This window comes from Brachyistius frenatus, unplaced genomic scaffold (genome assembly GCF_029030835.1).
Source record: "Brachyistius frenatus isolate BFR_SWC_R1_liver_20210118 unplaced genomic scaffold, ASM2903083v1 Contig_455, whole genome shotgun sequence".
NCBI classification, from domain to species: domain Eukaryota; kingdom Metazoa; phylum Chordata; class Actinopteri; family Embiotocidae; genus Brachyistius; species Brachyistius frenatus.
Window position 1 is genome coordinate 122598 of NW_027211054.1, and position 22049 is coordinate 144646.

The window sequence follows — 22049 nt, forward strand, 5'->3', positions numbered from 1 at the left end:
AATTAAAAATTGAAAAGGGCTTCTGGGCAAAGGTAATTTCCAGTACTGACTGATTTACAAGAGAGGTTTTGTGAAAATGTACACGCTATAATCAATATTGTTTCACACCTGTCCTACATAAAATGGGTTTACTTGAAACCAATCTGTGCTGGAAATGCAAAATGCATGAAAGCACTTTTATCAATGCAATGTGGTCCTTACCTCTGGTTCTACCCGGAAGTATATATGTGGCAGCCATATTAAAAGCTGTTCAAATTTTTAAACACCTTAGGAAAGGTGCTTTAATGCCTCCTTATCATTTCCTTTCATAAAGGAAAGGAGATAACTTCATCACGAGACCATTCAGGAATGATGATACATTTGCAGATAAACATAACTTGTAATTTAAAAAAATTCCCCTCGGGGATTAATAAAGTAACTACCTAACCTAACCTAACCTAATGCCCATCTTGCATGAACTTAAAAATAGTTTTCATTCAGTTATATAATTAGAAGTCATGTCGATATCTGTGTGGACAGGACCACCTCATGAAATTAGAATTACCGCCTAACATCTGCATGCCTCTACTAACCTGTCCAAACTCACGGTTGAGATGTTGGTGCAAAGAAGCGAAGAATTTTAAAACATTAAGGTTTCACACACAACTTCAATCATGACAGCGAAATAACTCTTTACAATCACTATCATTTTTCTACTTTATTGAGTTATGGCCACAAACGTGTTTTGTGAGTTAACAGTTACCTTTGACCTCCAAATTCCAACCAGTTCATCATTAAAGCCGAGAGAACACTTGTGCCAAATTTGAAGACGTTCCCTTCAGGCCATCCCCAGTATATCATGCTCAAAAGCATGGGTCAATGTAAGGGAACAGCGACTGACCTTTGTCCCCCCCAAAAAAATCAAATCAGTTTATCCTTAAGTCCGAGTGAAAGTTTGTGCCACATTTAAAGAGATTCCCCGAAGGTGTTTCTGAGATAAGGGGCCCTAATGTTTTTGTTATTTGGGTGAACACAGTCTAAGGGCGTAACTTCTGTGGAGCGTAGCGCAAGCGTCGAGTAGCTGGAATAGACACTTAGAATATGTTATGTTCTTCAGTCATGACCAATTAAACCAGCTTCTCCCATCCTCTTAAAGACTGCTGTGGTGCAGGTCCTTGCCACCAGCGGCAGTGATCAGGGTCCAAGCAAGTTGCAAGCAGTAGAAGAGAAGAAGCACATGAAAGTAAACCACATGTAACCATCATTGTTGACCATTTGTTCCGAAGCGCATTCGATCTGTGAACCTTCACATTGACTTACATACTGCACCACAGAGGAGACATGCAACCATCTAGTAACTTTAACAGATGACATTACATTTGTGAAAAATGGGTTGTTTGGTGATAAAATTATGAAGACAATCCCTTATTATGCCAATGATGTCGGGTTAATTGTCAAATATTTTGGTGAAATTTAATCAAATGTTGAAGGAAATAGAAACTGTTGTAGTAGACAAAAAGCACATGAATGTAAACCACATGTATCCATTGCAAACATTGTTGACCAGTTGTACTTGTCCAATAGTGGATTTAAACCATTGATCATCGGGTCTCCAGAGAAGGTAACTTAAAGACGACACCACTGGGGAGATATACTACATTTGCACAACCGTCTGGTAACTTGAGAGAGAGAGAGAGATATCACATGAGCAAAAAACATCACATCATTCTCATGATATCAGGTGGATTGTAATAAAGATGGTGCAGTGGTTAGCACTGTCACCTCACAAAAAGAAGGTTAAGGGATGAGGCTTGTTTTGGTGAAGTCTGATCAAATGTTTGGGCGAATAGGAAATGTTGTGCATAGAGTACAAATTACAGGAAGATTTTGAATGTCACCTAAGACTCACCGCTTGACCAAACTAAACCTGCTTTGAAAACTTGATCTAGTCTTCAAAGAACGTCTGTGTCAATTGTGGTAGCATAAAATAAAGACTAATAACAAATAAAGACTTGTGGAGTTATACATGTTAATTGATTCAGCATATTTTAACAAATTGAGTGATGGACTTTTGAATTGACCATAGGTTGGCAGTGAGCCAAAGTTTTGTCACAATGCAGAAGATGTCCTGAAAAACATTGAGCTCTGTTGGCTATAGGGGTGATTTATGTGAAATGGTCAGAGATTAAGAATTGTAAACATAGCCTCAAGTGGCATTGATATGAGTCCAAGAAAAATCAAAAACGTTGAATTCTGCACAAGAAAGTAAACCACATGCACACATTGCAACATGGCTGAGGAAATGTACTCGTCCCTGGGCGGCTTCAATCCATTAATGGATTCCCAGAGCAGGTGACTCACAGAATGCGCCACTGGGGAGACACGCATTTGCACAACCATCTAGAAAATTGAGGGAATGACACTACATGTACAAAACTAGAGTAGTTTTTGTTAAAGTTAAACAGTAGTTACTTAAAACTTCTAAACTTCTAAAATTCAAAATGTGGGTAATACAATTCTGAAACAATTCACATGTCATTGAGATGATGTCAGGTGCAGAGTCTGGCTCTTGGTGTTTGCTCCAGCATGTTCCTCATGTCCAACAGTGCATCCTCCACAACCTTTATCAAATGCGCTGTCCCTGCAGCAGGTGGTGGAGAGGGTGGTCAGAATTATCCAATATCCAAAAGCAACATTTAAACTGAAATAACAATCAGAAAACAGATCCTCTGTGGAGTGAGACGGTCCTCTGTAGAGTGAGATGTTCCTCTGTGGAGTGAGATGGTCATCTGTGGAGTGAGATGTTCCTCTGTGGAGTGAGACGGTCATCTGTGGAGTGAGACGGTCCTCTGTGGAGTGAGATGTTCCTCCGTGGAGTGAGACGGTCATCTGTGGAGTGAGATGTTCCTCTGAGGAGTGAGACGGTCATCTGTGGAGTGAGATGTTCCACTGTGGAGTGAGACGATCCTCTGTGGAGTGAGACGGTCCTCTGTGGAGTGAGATGTTCCTCTGTGGAGTGAGACGGTCATCTGTGGAGTGAGACGGTCCTCTGTGGAGTGAGACGGTCCTCTGTGGAGTGAGATGTTCCTCTGTGGAGTGAGATGGTGCTCTGTGGAGTGAGACGTTCCTCTGTGGAGTGAGACGGTCCTCTGTGGAGTGAGATGTTCCTCTGTGGAGTGAGACGGTCCTCTGTGGAGTGAGACGGTCCTCTGTGGAGTGAGATGTTCCTCTGTGGAGTGAGACGGTGCTCTGTGGAGTGAGACATTCCTCTGTGGAGTGAGACGGTCATCTGTGGAGTGAGACGGTCCCCTGTGGAGTGAGACGGTCCTCTGTGGAGGGCAGAGTGTCCAATGTCTCTCTGGTTTTCAGTGACAATTTTCAGACCCAGATTCCATTTCAATGTATTTCTCACTGATCTCCTACATCGGAGAGTGACTGAAATAAAGGTTTAATAAGTGAATTGAAAGAGAGAAAAAGGGGTCAAGATATAAATCATATAAAGTTATTGAATTTGATACATCTGTAATTACATTATCTTTTCCTTAACTGTTAGTTCATGATGTCAGCCTGGCTGCAGAGCTGAAAACAAACCTTGTTCTTGTTTCCTCTATTATTGATTAATAATATGCAGTTCTGGCATTACAGATGGTTTTATTACATGTTATTATTCTTCTAAATGAGTGGGACGCCACCTCTGAAGACATAAGATATTATATTCATGAGATTCTTTAGTCCTCTCTTTACCGCTCCACTGACTGAGGAAGGAATCTGTGTTGACTGACATCAGTGCTTCACCGCCTCCGTGTGGCTGCTGACGGGACAAAACTGATTGAAGGAGCGTGGAGGACGAAGAGGGACTGTTGATGTCCCGTCAGCAGCCACACGGAGGCAGTGAAGCACTGTCAGTCAACAGTCCTACTACATCCTCCATGCTCCTTCAATCAGTTTAACGTTGTGTGTCTTTGAGGCCTCAACTTGTTCCTGATATGTCTAAAATGAGCTATATTGCATTTTAATACATTGCACATCTTTTTAATATGTTTTTTAAATTTGAGAGTTGAGTCTAAAGAGAAGGTTTGCAGCAGATGTACACTAAACCAGCACGCATTTCTGAGTGGAGCGGGATGGGAGATAAAGTTTGCAGTTGTCATATTCTAAGTCTATATTTTGTATCGAGTCGAACAAAACATTCCTGACGTCTGCATCACAGTCTCGTCAAATCGTCACTCACAACTGAACGGCAACGCCCAGAAACGCTGAGAACTTTCTCACGAGTGACGTAAAGCTGACTACACTTCCTGCCTGTGGCACAGGAAGACGGTAGGAACTGTCCTGACAGGTTGGTGACTGTGATCACAAGACTGTGACATGTAGAATGTCATGTTCAACACTTCCTGAGAACTTTGTGTTCCCATGAAATAACACCAGTGTGACAAGAATGAGGACAAGCAAAATGTATCAGCATCCAACTGGTGTAAATCAAAGAAACTAGCAGTCCTGTTTTCATCCAGATGCACACTGAAGGATTTGTAAGTGTGCAGCACCTCAGTGTCCTCTCAGATGGTGATTGGCTGAAGGGAGGGCTTATACTTTCTAGAATCCACAACCATCTCCTTCGTCTTTAAGATGTTCAAAAGGTTTTTGTCGCTCCAGTCGGTGAAGGCCCTCGTCAGATCCCTGCAGCCGACTGATGTCCCAGAGACACAGTTCACCAGCCTGGCAAACTGTGGTCGTCCTGTCAGGTAGTCCGTGATCCAGGAAGTGAAGGAAGGATCCGCACCCAAGCCTGTCTTTAAGTACAGGGGGTTGAATGTTGTTAAATGCATTTTTTTTTTAAAAACAAACAAAGAACATGATCCTCACATGTCCCCCTGGGTCATCCAGGTGAGAATATGCCTGGTGGAGCAAGGAAAGTACAGAAACATCCACTTCTAGATGTTTCCGTTATGCAAACGGTAGGAGGTCAGGTGCATGTTCTAGAAGTAGCCACTCCAGGGCGTTCATGATGCGTGATGTGAGAGCCACCAGTCTGTAGTCATTTAATGTAGCCGGACGTCCTACTTTGGGTAGCGGTACCAGACAAGATGTTTTCCACAGAACTGGGACCCTCCCCGTTTGTAGACTCTGTTTGATGATAATCAATAATTCCATACCGCAGCCTCTTAAGCTCCACCCTCCCCTCATCTGCCTTAAAAAAAACAGGGTGGGGGTCCCTGGTGTGTGGGGGGTTACAGCAGCAGTGTCAGTGAAGTACCAGTTTAAAAAAAGGGATGATGAGAGAGGGAAGCTGGTCCTCATTCCCCTGTACACCTCTCTGGTGATGTTGTGCTGCAGCTTTTTCTCTACCTTCATCATAAAGTCCACCTTTGCCTGCTTCACTCTCCTCTTCAGCTCGTGTTGCATGATGTTACTGGTGACCCAGGGTTCTCCTTCACGTTTACACCCAGCAGATCAAATGTGTCGTATTCCCTCATAGGACAGTCCACATACTGAACAAAGCCAGTCAGGTGAGAGGTGAGGCAGACACGGCTGAAATCTTCCTGATGCTGGATCTGTACTCTGGCGGCGGCCTCATGGATGCCGTCACATGCTGCTGTAGCCACAGCTCTCTCTGTTGAATATAAACAATAATAGCAATGATGTGAGTGAACTTTCTCGCTACATAATAAGATCGAAGGGCAACAGCCAGAAGAGTTTGTTCCCTCTGCTGTTTTTCATCCTTGAATGTGCTCAAGATGATCCCCAGTATTCTGTGTACTGAGTACCCGACCGAGTTCACCTGTTTATGTGCTACGGGTTTCTGGTTACTACAGCGTCGTGTTTCAGTCAGGTGAAAGCCCGATAGAGGCCGAGCAGAGACGCCAGACGGGAGGAAACTGCCTGGTAACAAAGGCCACAATGTGCTGAAAACCCAGATGGAAAACACACCGTGGAGCACTGCCATGTTTTCTCCTTCACACTCCCACACACACACACACACACACACACACACACACACACACACACACACACACACACACACACACACACACACACACACACACACACACACACACACACACACACACACACACACACACACACCCCTTCTGTGGTATAATCACTGCAAATAAGGATCTGCGTAATAAGGGTCGTCTGAGGTAAAGACTTTTGGATTTTGCAACACGACACTTTTTTGAAACACTTTCAGAGAGAAGCTGAATTATTCCCCAAACAAGTTCTGATTTATGGCCTTCAATCTCTGTCCTTGGACGCCCTTCATCCAGCCTCCAGCATCTCAGGAGATTACAAAGAAATGTGAGTCATATAGCTGCTTGTATCTCCAAATCAAAGCGGAGCGGGAAGAGACATGTCTTCAGACCCAATGCCCCACCCTGTTTCCAAGAAGTGAGACTTCGTTTTCTCATTTTTGCCAAACGAAAACAACTTTTCAGCCTGGATTCTGCTCAGTGTCACAATGTGTGAAACATCTTTGTAGCACCCGGGGACTCAAAGTTTGAGGGTTCATATCTTGAGTTCAAAAGCCTTTATATTTTACCCTCAGCATCTTGCCTGTGGACAATTTGTTCATGTCCTTTAACCACCAGGAGATGCCTTTTTAAACAATGTGCTGTATAATCAAATAATTACATGTGAATGCTCTCACGCTATCTGAAGAGGGGAAGAAAGCCAACAGTGTGATATGCAGGGTGTGTCTCTCTGTGAGGGAGAGGGAATTACCCAGTAAACATTGCAGGACATGTTTAGGCTGCTTGCCCTCTGTGTGTGTGTGTGTGTGTGTGTGTGTGTGTGTGTGTGTGTGTGTGTGTGTGTGGGTGTGTGTTGTAGAACCGGTTTTCACCCTGAGAACACTGAATGCAGTCACTCCACCCAAGTAATCGCCTGGGCAGGGACAGTGTTGCTATTCCTCACATTTACAATACTGCTTCTTCTTTTCCCCGATACACCTATTCATCTCCTATTTATCTTGAATGTCACAAGAGATATACAGTATGTGACAGAGGCACAATTATCCACCGTCTTCAGTCCTTTCAGCTGAATCGTAGCTCAGGACCCAATTTGTATTGTGTCATCTAACATCTGCGAGGCTGTGGTTTGTGGAAAGTCAGTGAAGGGAGGAGGCGAGGAGCGAGTTAGCATTCTCTGCTGCTTCCTGTTTGTTGTTTATGTCATGATCATTTCTGATTTTTAGATCATGCAGTTCATGATCAGTCCATCAGTCTATCAAGTCAGCAGGTATGAAAGTTAAACTGTTTGTAATGAATCAAAGGAATAAAGAAAAACAGCACGCTGAGAAACACTCAGCCCTTTTCACAAGCTAGCAACCCAAATGTTGTTCTTTATTTAATGGTTTGGAAAAGTTTCCTGATTAGAAAATGGTTCCTTCTAAGCTTTCCTTCATTTCAGCTGCTGACATACAGTCGGGCTGCAGCACACGGCACACGTCCAAAACTATCTCAGGCATGTGATTCAACAGGCATTGTCCTGGAACCGGCTCCCATAGGTTCAGGAGGCAGACCCCATATTTACTGTTTTAAAATAGTCTTTTTTATGAAGCTTGTACAACCACGTTTCCCAAAAAGTTAGGACGCAGTGTCAAATGTTAATAAAAAGAGAATGCGATGATTTGCAAATCATGTAAACCCATATTAAATTAGAATAGACCAAAAACAACATATCAAATGTTGAAACGGAATATTTTTTATTGTTTTATGAAAAATATGTTCTTTTGAATTTCATGCCAGCAACACGATTCAAAAACATTGGGACAGGGTCAACAAAAGACTGGAAAAGTTGTGTAATTTTAAAAATAAAAAAAACTAATTAGGATACCTGGCAACAGATCAGTAACATGATTGGGTACAAAAAGATGATTTCAGAGAGGCACAGTCTCTCAGCAGTGAAGATGGGGAGAGGTTCACCACTCTGTGAAACACTGTGTGGGAACAATCTAAGAATAATGTTCCTCAACGTAAAACTACAAAGAATTAGAGGATTTCATCGTCTACGGTTCATAATATCATTAAAAGATTCAGAGAATCTGGAGAAATCTCTGAACACAAGGGACAAGGCTGGAAACCAATATTGGATGGTGGTGATCTTCGGGCCCTCAGGCAGCACTGCATTAAAAACACACTATTCTGGAGTGGAAATCACTGCATGGGCTCAGGAACACTTGTGAAAACCATCGTCTGTGAACACAGTTCATCGCTGCGTCCACAAATGATGTTAAAACTCTCCAAAGAAGAAACCTGATAGAAACACGATCCAGAAACACCGCCGCCTTCTCTGGACCGAGATCATTGAAGATGGACTGAGGTGAAGTGGACAACTGTCCTGAGGTCTGATGGATCACAATCTGAGGTTCTGTTTGGAAATCATGGACGCTGCATCCTCCAGGTTAAAGAGGAGAGGGACCATCCAGCTTGTTATCAGCACTCAGTTCTAAAGCCAGCATCTGTGATGGTACAGGGATGCATTAGTGCACATGGCATGGGTAGCTTGAACATCTGGAAGGAAGCATTAATGCTGAATGATATATTCAGGTTTTGGAGCAACATATGCTGCCATCCAGACAACGTCTCTTTCAGGGGAGGTCTCGCTTATCTAAGCAAGGCTTAGAACATGGCTTCTAAGGCTTAGAACTAAGAGCATGGCTCCATAGTAGAACAGTCTGGGTACTAAACTGTCCTTCCTGCAGACCAGTCCAACGTAGTTTAGCGAGACTTGATAACTAACCAGACAGGACATTTTTCCTTTTGTAGTTGATTTATTTTGTTTAGTTGTAGATTTCTTCAGAAATGATAGAAAACTAAACATTCTTCCTCTGTATGGACAACAACAGAAATCTGCATATCTTCAGTTGTTTTTATCTGGAGAGTTGTTGTTTCCCTTTCCGCAGTAATATTTGATCTTTTTACAACTACCTCTTTTACACGTACTAGCTTGCTCACGCAATCAACTATCCTGAGACAGACGTTGTCTCTGTTTTCATTTCCTTGTGCCATGACTCACAGACACACCTGTTCTCAAACGGAAAAACACCACACCTCGCCTGTCTGTTTGCGTCAGCTAAAACACACACACATGCACACAAACACGCACGCACGCACGCACGCACACACACACACACACACACACACACACACACACACACACACACACACACACACACACACACACACACACACACACCAACTCAAACTGGCACGTAACAGCTTCAATATAATCCAAACCAAAACATCACAAATGAGGACAGAACACACGTGATCCTCGCAAATTTCATGTTAAAAAAATTATAAATCTCTTTGTGAAAGTCGTCAGATCAGAAGTTCTTTATCACAAACTACCGAAACAGATTTGGTCGTGCACACCCAGCAAAAGACACTTTGAAAGTTGTCACGGCAACGGATAAACAACAGGCTGCTGATAATATCACAGAGAGTATCAGCTGACTAAGGAGGGGTGTCAGCTGTGGTGCATGAACCTCTGCACTGCCTCAAGTTAAACTCCACCTGCTGATACACTATTCGACTTTTGTGTTGTTTGTATGCAAAATGTGTCTGGCAATAGTCTTGCCAGTAAGTTCCTGCAAAAATACGATATTTCTCTTTTAAAAATGGGCAAGGAAAATGTCTGTTTAAATTACATAAATTAATAGTTACGCAAACTACTCTTAAAGTCCCAGACAAGCAGCCTTAGTTAAATGCAAATATATGATGGGTAAGATTATGTAAATTATTCATTACACAATTGTTACATTTTTAATTAATTTTTTTTTCCAAGGTTCATGTTTCTCTCTACAATTTTAAATCAAATATCTCCTCTGCTGAAAACCACGTTACATGCCAACACACATTCAAAAGGATTGCTGTGCGCTGATTTTCAAATTGTAGCTACACAACTCTTACTTCACTGCTGGAGGGTTCTAGAGGTTTTCAGCTACAGTAGCACTTCTGTGGTTGTGTACAGTAGAGTACTGCAAAAATCACAATATACAGTAACTCACTGTAAATTACATGAAACATCATAAGCTATACCCATAATGCAATGCATATTACTGTAATACTAATAATAACAATAAACTTTATTTGTATAGCACCTTTCATACAAGAAATGAGCTCAAAGTGCTTCACAGCAAGAACAACATGTGGTTTTATACTGTGTGTTTTGTGGTGAGCTACTGTAGAAATGACAGCAAAGTTTAACAGTGTACAGTGAGATACAGATACAGAAGAGGGATGTTGAGTTACGTTATTTTGTCCAACATGAAAACTGTCTGCATTCCATTTAGGAGGACCAGTTTTAAGACAATTTACACATTCATTCTGTTAAGAGTGGTTCTGTTGTATTAAAGTGTCCCAGTAAAGACTTGTGGACGGAGGGATTTTAGGCTGATGAATATGATTTCAGAGTGACAAATAATGGGACCAAGTTGTACCGGCTCTGTTCTAGTTTGACTGTATGCAGATTAAATCATATAATCTGTCATATCTCAAGAACAAAACCCATATTTTTCGAAACACGTTTGATATCCATTGATGTTTTGATATCAACAGCTGGTGATGTCACTTGTCCGTCACCAAGGGAGACGGATCACCTGAAGCTTGGTTCCATTTTACGAAGCGGCCGTGTTTCCGTTTTACATCTTCTCAGCTGTCGTCGTTGCTGCTTGGACACAGAAAAGGTTCATGTTTGTGAGAGTTGGTGTTCACGGTGGATTTGTGTTCCTGAGGAGCTCAAGTGGTTATTGAACAGTGGTTCAGAGTGTTTCTGTATTTGTGTTCCTGCCTGACTTTGAAAGACTAAATCAGCTGTGCAAGTTTGTGGAAACCGTCTGTTTGTGTGACTTGTTCAGTCTTTGCAGGTTTCAAACCCATTCAACTATTCCCATACAATTCTAAGGGCCTAATTTATTAAGATCTCCAAAAAAGGTACTAAACCGTGTTTTTTTTTTTCAAAAGTTTGCACATTTATTTTGCACCTGTTTTGTGGTTGATTTACTAAGAGTAAGTACGTCACTGATTTCAGGTGCAAATCGCTCTATTTAAGTCAAGTCAAAGTCAACTTTATTGTCAATTCACCATATGTACAAGACATCGAGAGAGATCGAAATATTGTTTCTCACAGTCCCATGGTGTGCAAAATAAAAAGATAAAAACAAGTAAATGAGGTGTTTGCGTGTGTCAAAATGATTCCAACCATGAAAAAACAGAACGACTGCAGAAGGAAAAGGAAATTTTGGCCCATTGAAATTAAGAAATATAGATATAACAAGAACAAACCAATAGTCGGGAGATTATTAGCAAGAAAGTCAATACTGTGGGAAAAACAAAGAGGTCGATAGATGAAATCAAGAGATGATGATAAAACGTGGTCATAAAAAGCAGGGCCGGGGGATGAGAACCTCTAACAAACTCTGAGCAGCAGGTCCAGATCTTTCTGTGATGAGCAGCTGACTTAGTTCCATTCAGTGAACCTGATGAAGCTACCTGTGAACTCTGAGGACACATTCAGGACCTTGGACAGCTCCCTGAAGAACAGCAGAGATACCTACATCACGCTGTTGGCTGTCAATCATCATTCAGTTCGTTCAATAACTTCATATAATAATAATTTCATCGCTGACAGACGACATGTCTGAATAATTTCTACCTCTGACATCAGAAAAGTTTAACGGGTGTAAAACCTCGTTCTCTACGTATTCTGGTTTCCTGCGTCTCCTTCACAATAAGAGCAGCCGTCTCTCCTGATGTTCATCTGATTAAAACCTTCAGTCGTACTAAAATACACAACAATCACTTCTCTTGTTTCTACTTCCAGGTTTAGTAAATATCGTTTTTTTTTTATTATTATTATATATATTTATATTACATTTCCCCTCTCAGTGTTTTACACGTTCAAGTAGAAACGCTCAATATTACAGATGTATTCAGGCAAACAGGCAAAATGAACAACGAGTGTTTAATTGCACATTAAAAGACGAAATCCTCGCTGCACGTCGTTGGTAGATCAGCTTGGACATTTTATTCGGGGGCGGTGTGAAGTTTGCACATGAAATGCAAACATTTAGTAAATCAGTCAATAGATTTTTTTTCTGCAAGGTATCTCGGTGTTGTTAGCTAAAGTCACTCCTTCTTATTAGTTTTCTGGAGGTCCATCTGAAAATAATCCTTCATTCATTAGAAAATAAGCTCCAAACAGTTGTGGTTTCCAAACAGATCGGTCAGATCCACCTCTGGCTCCTCCCCCAGCTCGTCCAAATATGGTCACTTCCTGCTCCAAACTGCTCCGAACTAGCAAAGATGGTGACGGACAGAATCTGAACTGGAGGATTCATAACGTTCACAAACCAACGATGACATCACTGATGGATGATGACATCACTGATGGTTGCTGCTTGGACAGAACACATGTTGTTCATTTTACCCAAACCAGTGAGCACAATTCACTCTGTTGCTGGGTTAAATATGACCCATCCTCCAGGTTATTTCATTTGACCCAACTTTGTGAGCGATAATAACTCTTTCCCGTCGCATTGCCTTGTTAATTATTTTAATGAATAACAATATTAATAATAATGCTATATCAGAAATATCATTGTTGTGTATAATTTCCCATAATCATATACACATACTATATTCATAATAACTTGCAGTAAAATCTGGCCAATGGAGGAGAGGCGACATGAATGAACTGGCTTCTGGGTCAGAATAAGCCAACCAGTTGTTCAGCTGCAGTGGGAGCACTGACAACCGCTGTGACCCAACACTGATCACAGTATCCCAAACAACCCAGAGTTATGACCCAGCATAACCAACCCAGGAATGTGTTGACAGAAATAACCCACCCTTTTTCTGTATGTAGGTCAACAGATGAAAGTGCAGTAATTACTATAGTGTGTTAGGATGTTTTGGAGAACCACAAAACCACAAACCTGGCTGAGAAGTTTCAGGGAACAGCGACAGGACACTCAGTGAGAGCTAAAACAATTATTTATTTATGTTTATGTTTTGTATGAGAGAAATTGCCTGTGCTTGCTGTTGTTTTGGTCTGAAAGCTGAGTTATAACTTGGAACAGGACTTTCGTCACAGTTGTTCTTTTGGTTGTGAAACACTGGTTCGATTCCATTTCCAACAATGCAGGCAAATAAAAGGTCTTAAAATACAGCGAGTAACCAGGTGATGCGTGAGTGTCTGAGTGAGTGTGACCTGCACTGCAGACTTCAATGTTCAAAACCTTTTGTTTCCCATGATTAATGATCGAAATGAGTGAAGTCCTGTAAAATGAGTGAAGTCCTGTGACTTCCCGACCAGATGGGCCAGGTAAGGGGCGGGGCCAGTTTATGGTGTGTGTGTGTGTGTGTGTGTGTGTGTGTGTGTGTGTGTGTGTGTGTGTGTGTGTGTGTGTGTGTGTGTGTGCGCGCGCGCGCGCGTGCGTACATGTGCGTGTGTCATCCCTGTTAAGTCTCCTCCTCAGCTCCACCAGCTCAGTCTGTCAGTCAGACACGGTCTCCATCGGATCTCTGCCGGTTCGCTCGATTCGGATTCGGGACTTTTCTTCGGTCATGATTCGGGTTTCTTCGCCCGTGTTTGTGTTGCTTCTGTTTGCGGTGAGTCCGGAAGGAGTTTGTGTGTTTTTTCCCCTCTCGCGTAGACCGAACTGCGGTCTAAACTCTCTTCTGTGGAGGTCTGAGGTGGAAACCCGGATGTGCTGTGAATGGGACACCTTCCGTCTCTTAGTGTGAATATGGAGACAGACAGGAACACGAACTAACGCGGCTGAACTTGTTTCTGTTTTCTGACAGACACATTCTTCAGCTGCATGAAGTCCAGGTGTGAGTTTGACTAAGATTTCATAAGCAGCTGTTTGGTGGTAACACTGCTGCTGTCGGACAGACACATGACGTCACGTGCCTCTGCAGGCCTGAGTTTTCTGAAGTGCTTGACAGGTGTTTCACAGTCTGCTTTAATAAAATGAGCTTTCAGTGGTTTTATAGTCACATCCAGTAACCATAGTAACCAAATGGTCAGTGTATTGACGTTGGATCTTTGACATGCATTACAAAGCATTATTCATGATCTCTCGCAGTGTCCAGACTCGTACATTCATGTTAAAAGCCAGAACTGTGACTGATGCACTGATACCTGTTGTGGCAGCAGAAACGATAACTGATTGTTTGATAGTAAATGTATAAAAGCTTATAAAACGATGCATTTGTCTTATAATCGGCATAAGAGCCCGATAGATTTATCGGTTGGTCGATTTCATTGCCGTATCACAGATTTATGTCCGATATAAAAGCTGGTCTTGACAGAACAAAGATGTTCGGGCTCATTTAGAAACTGTTCTTTTACCTTTTGTTCAATTTATAATTCTTCCTAAGTTTTACATTCCCAGTGAAGCACTGATGTCATTTTTGACCACAGTTTATTGTTTACCTGTAAATGTTTGTCACAAGTGTTTAATGTTCATATTTTGGTCGATATCTGTTTTGTTTTTTTACTTCCTAATATCAATATTGACATCAGTCAGTCAGGCGTGCTCTCATCAGCAGAATGTCCTCTGGAGTGGACACTGACTAGTGTTCTCCACTCAGTCCTTCATTTGGATTCAGCACCGAGTTTTACAGACTGCATTTCCCCGTGAAGTATTTCTCCGGGACGAGTAAACATTGAATCTTTACCTGTGTTACGATCCCTGAACTAACCCAACGTCTTGTTAGTTTTGACCTTTTGGCTCGTTATGTGCTGCCTTTGATCGAGACCAGATTCTAATGGATCGGGTAACCGTTGAGCTGTTCAGTCGTCGCTGTGGGTGAACGGCAGATGGAACAACGTGAGCTCATTCACCAGAGAATCATTTTCCAAACCAGACAAAGAAAAGCAGTGAGCGTATTCTCTGTCATGTACCTGGTTGGACTTGCTCCTCATTACTCAGCTCTCCCAGAGATGCGAGGCCACTCCTTCCCCGGGAGGTCTGAGGAGAACCACACCTGGCCTGAATAGCTGAATGTCCTAGGAGTGGTCGGGTGTGTCGGTCTCTCCTCCAAACAGACAGCTGCACAATAACCGGCAGGTGGCTGCTTTTACACACTGATTGTGCTTTGAATATCAGGGTGGTGCTGCTCTTTACTAACACAGCTCAGCTGGACTGAACTGAAAACACAACTGACCGCATTAACCAGAATGTACATGCCGTTCACTTTAGGACGTCGGCTCGGAGGCTTTTTCTTCCTGCGGTCAGTGAATCCCTCTGCGTTCTCTGTGAAGACGGTCGTCTCTGACTGGTTTGGCAGCATGTGTCCTACTGGCACCGAGCCTGACTGACGTGTCGACAAACACCATCTCGGGCCACTGAATGTAAATGAAATCCAGGAGAACGAGCGACAGCAACACCGCTCGATATAAAGGAGGAAGCGAGCACCCTCAGTTTGCTCATATTTGTAAAATAACAGCCACAAATATCTGACCGCACTTAACAAAGCTGAAGGTGAATCACGTCAGCCCCTTCAACATGTCTGTGCACCCGATATTTCAGGGAGCCCGGTCTGAGTCGGCCATCGCAAACAGGAAGGTTCCGCCGGTCAGCCTGCTGGTGACCCTCCATGTTGGCTTTTCTTTCCATTTGAATGCGTTACCCTAAGTACACCGTGGAAATGTGTGCCAGCTCTTCAGAATAATTCCAAACTTCATGTCTGTTTGGACACGCGGATACAACATGTAACCTTTTCATACTTCATGGTGAGATGAAACCATGCTGCCTCTCTCTGTGTTTCCTTATGAGCGGTTTCTGACAGAGACAACTGAAATGGTTCCACTGCCTGCTGCTTGCACTGTGAAACGAGAACCAACAGACTCTATGAGTGTTTGAAGCAGAAGGATGGATGGTGTTTTGAAGTCCCTGCCATGATGTTCCCACATCGGGATCACTGATATGGCAACTGACTTCGTGTCAGCTGAGGCTTCTTTGTGGAGTAATTACATGTGTTGTGTTACAACTCCAGGCTGTTGCTGTGTTTGAGGCCAATCTGGTAAGACGAAGAAGAGAATGGATTCTCCCTCCAACGGCTCTGATGGAAAATGTTGACTACACGCACAAGCCTTTTATTGCCAGGGTAAGTCACTGATCCCTCATTCACTGTAGTTCTACCCACTACTTCTGAAGCACAAACAGCTGGTGGAAGCTGACTGACAGAATCACTGAGGTGCAGAAAAAGCACAGTGGACTGGAGCTTCAGGCAAAGCATCATTTAGAGCCATTGTTTATTTTGAAATGTATTTTTTCAACTGTTTTTTGGCACTGAAGATACTGAAAGCAGACATCATCACACAGCAGGTTCCAAAAGTTCAAAGAAGCAAACACATAAAAACAACAGTAAGAGTGAGTGAAAAAAATTTGATTTAAAGGGCAGGGACTCCAACATATCGAGCACTTCTCATCTGAGGTTGAAGAGACCGGAAGTCTGCCTCTGCACTCCACATACAGTACACATCCAGTTACAAGTTCCCAACACTGAAAACTCACATCTTCAGTCCACTGGGCTCCATTAGCAGGTGTTACTAACATTTGGATGACAAAATCTGCAATAATCTCCTGCTTTTTTCACTTTGTTGCTCTGGAAATGTGACATGATAAGCTCTTCTGCTTTGTGTTTTAGATTCGATCAGATATTAAAACGGAGAAAAATCTTTCCTACTCCCTGGAAGGAATCGGTGCAAACAAATATCCCTTCCACGTGTTTGTGGTCGACCGTTTTTCTGGAAAAGTCCGGTTAACCCAAAAGCTTGACAGGGAGTTCATTGGTTACTACAATGTGAGATATTCTGTTTTATTCTCCTTTTTCATTTTTGTACGATTATATTTCATTCGTAAGATTCTCGTTTGAATGTTAACATTGAGATATTTGGTATTCATTGGAGACACCGTTTATTCATGTCAAAACAAATTACAAAGACAAGATTTGACTTTTTAAGTGTTGCCGTTTCAGCTGTCGGGTGTTGCTACATTCGAAAATGGCACCGAAGCTGAGAAAAAAATTGACCTACGAATCAAAGTTGGAGATGAGAACGACAACCCTCCAGTGTTCAATGTAATAAATCCAGGGAATGTGGATGAGCTCAGTCCTGCAGGTTGGTGTTACAAACTCCCATCCTTTGTAATGAAAAAATAATACTACATCATTTCATAAGAAATAAAACAAAGCATCATGCTTTTGTAACTTCAGGATGATCAATTGTAAGCTATTTTCTAATGAGCTTATTAAGGTCGAAAAACACATGCTGCAAAACAATACGTGACCAAGAAGGGATGTTTGGGCTGCGGGGTGCTAATGTGCTCAAACAAAATCAGAGAGTGCATCTTTTTCGAGTAAAATATAAAGCTTTTTAATTCTTTACAGAGGAAATTGTTGTTGAATACCCTAAACAAGTTCGAAATATTCATAAAACTGTAAATACTAACTTCTTGTAAAAGTTTATAATGTTTGTAAATACATTTACACACTGCTTGAGCTGAAGGTATACCATTTTAAACCACAGGGCACCACATCATACAGTAGCAACATCAATGTCAAAGAGCATCTTTCTGTTATATGACTGTCATTTAATACTGGTTTTACAGGGACTTCAGTCATGACTATTGTGGCGACTGATGCTGATGAACCAGGGAACATCAATTCTAAGATCGCCTATACCCTCATAGACCAGAAACCACCTGATGACATGTTCGGCATACACAAGAATGGGACCGTCTACGTCAAAAGGCCCATCCTGGACAGAGAGGTATGAACCACACTAGCAGCTCCTTGGTTTTTAACACAGCCTGAAATGTATGTGACTCTACAGACACCTTGTTCTAATTGAACGACACCGTGGTGAATGTGTGTGTAGGAAAGTGAGGACATTTAATGCAGCTCATGTCGACACCATGAAGTGAAACTCTTCACTCCTTCTGTTCATGATCAATGATGAGTAATGATAGCTAATTCAATCACGAATCACATTCTGTCACGCAAATGTTTACAGCATCCTCCATTCAGTTAAATCACAACGTTAGTCATCTCAGGGCATGTAATGGTAAGATGGAGACATAATATTTAAGAGAGGAACCAGACAATTCAACAATTCTCAAGTGAGTGACAGCTGGATAGAGAGTAGATGGCAAAAAGTTTGAATTTTATCAATTGAATTAAATCTGCAACATGATACAATGTGCAGAAAGTAAATGTGCAGATGCCTTCCCTTCTATAATGTTGTACTGGCAGGGACTCTAAATGTAAATGCTTCATGTACCAAATACCACAGTACATTCTGTGGCTGATAATACACCATTTATTAGATCCTTTTAGGAATTGAACTGAAACATGCAACACATGCTCACTTTGGACAGCGCAGACAGATGCTCATTGGCTGTGAATTATTTTATTTTCTGATTTCAGAAAGAGGATCAGTACATTTTGACAGTGAAAGGCCAAGACCTGGATGGACTACCAGGGGGAAACTCTGCAACCGGCACGGTTATCATCAATGTCCGTGATGTGAATGACAATCCTCCCACTCTGGAGAAGGACGAGGTAGTTTTCTTCCTCACACTCTTCTTTCTGTGTTATGTTATACTATATGACAAGTTTCATTTCCGAATGTTTTATTTGCAGTATGAGGGAAGCATTGACGAGAACACATTTGGGGTGGAGGTGATGAGAATCAAATCAGAGGACCTGGACATGCATGGCACGGACAACTGGGAAGCTGTGTATGATATTGTCAACGGCAATGAGGCCGGATATTTCAGCATTAGAACAGACCCCCTCACCAACGAGGGCATCCTAATGCTCGACAAGGTACTGCAGTTTTAATTATTTCAGAGAAATGTGCTGTTTCACCATCTTTTGGGTTTAAATTTGCATGTCTTTGTTGCACTACAGTGTTTTCCAGGTTAAGAATTTTGTAATATTTTGACCATTCCTTTTGTTTTTAATTGGCTCTCTTGGAAGACATACGCTTTGGCTCTTCAAACACGTAAAATATGTAAATGAATTTCAACCGATCAAAAAAACAGATTCTTTACTTCACTTGTGTGAAAAACCGTGGCAGAGCATTGTTCAGGCAGCACTTCACCTACGGTGCTACATCATTGCTGACCTCCTATCTGCTGTGCTAATGCATACTGCAAAAGGGCTGAGAACCTATTTAGTTCTTTATTTCTCTGGAGGGTAGTTCCCTTTAACAAAGTGATTGGAACGGTTTGGTTCGAAAACACCTAATATGACTGAACCTGCCTTCGTCACAGAGATCAACTAACAACAACATTTTTGACTCGTCCCTGCTCGGATGAATGTCGTTTAAAACGTTTGCAGGCTCAGTGCTATGGTGTGATTGAAACCCAGACTGAAAAACATTAAAGACATTGTTTTCTACCAAGTTACTGAAAAACAACCTTTTCTATATGATCTGTCTTTGAAAAAAAAGAAAGGTTCATTAGCTGAGGCTTTCAGGTCAAGCTTTGTCAAAAGAAGTTTAATAAATGCGGTTGTCAGGGCTCTTGGAAAAATGCCTGACCCAAGAGAATGTTGAGTCTCTATGGTAATGCTATCTGGTACTATTAAGTTAAAAATATCTTTAAAGAAGCTTGTAGGCAGCAGGTAGTAGGCCCGAGGTTTTGAAGTATTTCTGTCAAGGCTGCATAATGTTGGGGGAAATTATGTGAAAATTGAATAGAATAGTCTTTCATGAAGGGCCATTTTGCCTGAGAGGGAGTTACAGACTGAGCATCAGATGTTTCTCTGTGAAAACGTAATTGCATGAATTGGTGGATAAAAGTTCAGGAGGGACTGAGGAGTTTGACAGTTGATCAATGGCCGTCTTGTCCTTTTTAATGCCAAGTTACAGCTGCAAAGACTTTCTTTATCGATGCTATAATGAACCATCCATCCATCCATTATCTATACCCACTTTATCCTGAACAGGGTCACGGGGGGGCTGGAGCCTATCCCAGCTCACATTGGGTGAAGGCTGGGTTCACCTGGACAGGTTGCCAGTCCATCACAGGGCCAACACATAGAGACAGACAGAAACAAAGACCATTCACACCTGAGGGTAATTTCTAGAATCACCAATTAACCTGAGATGCATGTTTTTGGATGTTGGGAGGAAGTCAGAGAACCAAGAGAACCCACGCAGGCACAGGGAGAACATGCAAACTCCACACAGAAAGGCCCAGGCCCCGGATTTGAACCCAGAACCTTTTTACTGTGAGGTGACAATGCTAACCACTGCACCGCCGTGCCGCCCGCTGTAATGAACCTGGAATTTAATGTTTCACCAGCTGTGTTCTACATGTCTACGCTCTTTTTTTTGAGCTTTTACCAATGTGACGTTCCTCCATGGTGCTGTTTCCATACCAGGGACAACATTTACCCTTAAGGCTTCACTCACAGGAACCGGAGGCAGAGCTGGTGGGGGTGTGAAGGTTCAGGTGAATGATGAAGAGGTGTTTTCACTGATGAAGCACTTTGACCTCCTCTGCTGTAGAGATCTCAGCAGAGATGAACATTTGAATGAAAACCCAGCAATGAACACAAAGGGAAACATCAGTCACCCCCACCTCAGAAATATGTAGAACTTTGGAAGTAATTAGGATGAATAGATGTCCCTCATTATGTGTTGAATCTTTTATGCTGGAAAAGTCTAAAGTTATCCAGGACGTAAACATTTTTTAACATTGCCAACCTTTTGGATTATCATTATTAATATTAAAATGACCCTCTTTAACAACACCCTTAAAATCAATACGCACTGTAGACAGTAGTAAGCAAAGTCATTGAAAAGGTTTATACTGTATTTTGGGGGTCTGTCGATGGTTACTAACGTAACTTGACATTGGGATCTCAAGTGCAACAGGGAAACCATTTGTGTTCGAGCCCTCATTATATTGAATTTTGCAAGAACTAAAACTTGTGCTTCTTTGCCATTTAACAGGCTGTGGATTATGAGGATGTGAAGAACCTTGAACTTGGACTAGCTGTGAGGAACAAGGCTCAAATATTTGGTGGATCTGGTGGAGGAGCAGGTGGAGGAGCAGGTGGTGGATCTGGTGGTGGATCTGGTGGAGGAGCAGGTGGAGGAGCAGGTGGAGGAGCAGGTGGAGGAGGAGGGGGAACAGGAACAGGGGGTGCCAATGGTGCCACTGGTGCCAGTGGAGGAGGGTCTGGAGGATCATCATGGCAAAGTGGAAAACCATTTAAATCCTATCCCATCAAAATCAACGTGAAGAATCAGCCTGACGGGCCACGTTTTGATCCCAAAGTCAAAGCTATTCCCGTCACAGAGGGAGGTAACACCGACTTGAATGAGGTTATCGCCCGCTACACTGCAATAGATGGAGACACTGGAAAACCAGCTGAGAATGTCAGGTCAGTGCAAACACAAAACACATGAAGGCCGCTACAGATAAATCGTCAATGTCAGCTTCCCTTTATCTGCACAACAATAATAACTGATTGATCATATTTCTGCTGTAGATATGTCAAAGGCTCAGACCCTGACAACTGGCTGACCATCGACCCAAAGACAGCTGAGATCAAACTGACCAAGTTGCCTGATAGAGAATCTCCAGCCCTGGTCAATGGGACATATTTTGCTGAAGTGCTCTGCATTTCAGAAGGTACACTTAAGATGTTTTATACCTGAGAGCTGTACACTAACTGAAAGTAGCGTGAAACTGAAAGGTCCAACGCATCAAGTGTTAGCTCTGCCACTAGACTCTTTATGAAACAATATGATATGACATTATGAACAGCTCTAACAGCTGACTATCAGCAGGGGTAATGAAGTGTTTGTCCCTGAACTTGTGTCTGAAGAGAGAAAAGAAAAGGAAAATGCTGAATAATATGTTTATATCTGTTTTTCCATCACAGACATGCCTGCTAAAACAGCCACCGGCACTATTGCAATCCAGGTGGAAGATTTCAATGACCAGTGTCCCGTTCTGACCAGTAATATACACACTATGTGTACCTCTGCGAATGCCGTTATTGTAAACGCCATCGATGAGGATGCATACCCCAACG

The 22049-nt window shown here is 42.3% G+C and overlaps 1 protein-coding gene across 1 annotated transcript; it reads left to right on the plus strand.

Annotated features, from left to right (window-relative positions):
• Nucleotides 1-13486: 13486 nt before the first annotated feature.
• Nucleotides 13487-22046, plus strand: LOC138637313 (desmoglein-2.1-like; the record flags this gene model as incomplete). Its single annotated transcript, XM_069725868.1, has 10 exons — nt 13487-13592; nt 15987-16097; nt 16641-16796; nt 16971-17112; nt 17603-17763; nt 18420-18554; nt 18636-18821; nt 20959-21392; nt 21501-21643; nt 21897-22046. Coding segments are annotated over exons 1-10 (1663 nt in total), but the record flags the coding sequence as incomplete, so codon positions are not given.
• Nucleotides 22047-22049: the final 3 nt, after the last annotated feature.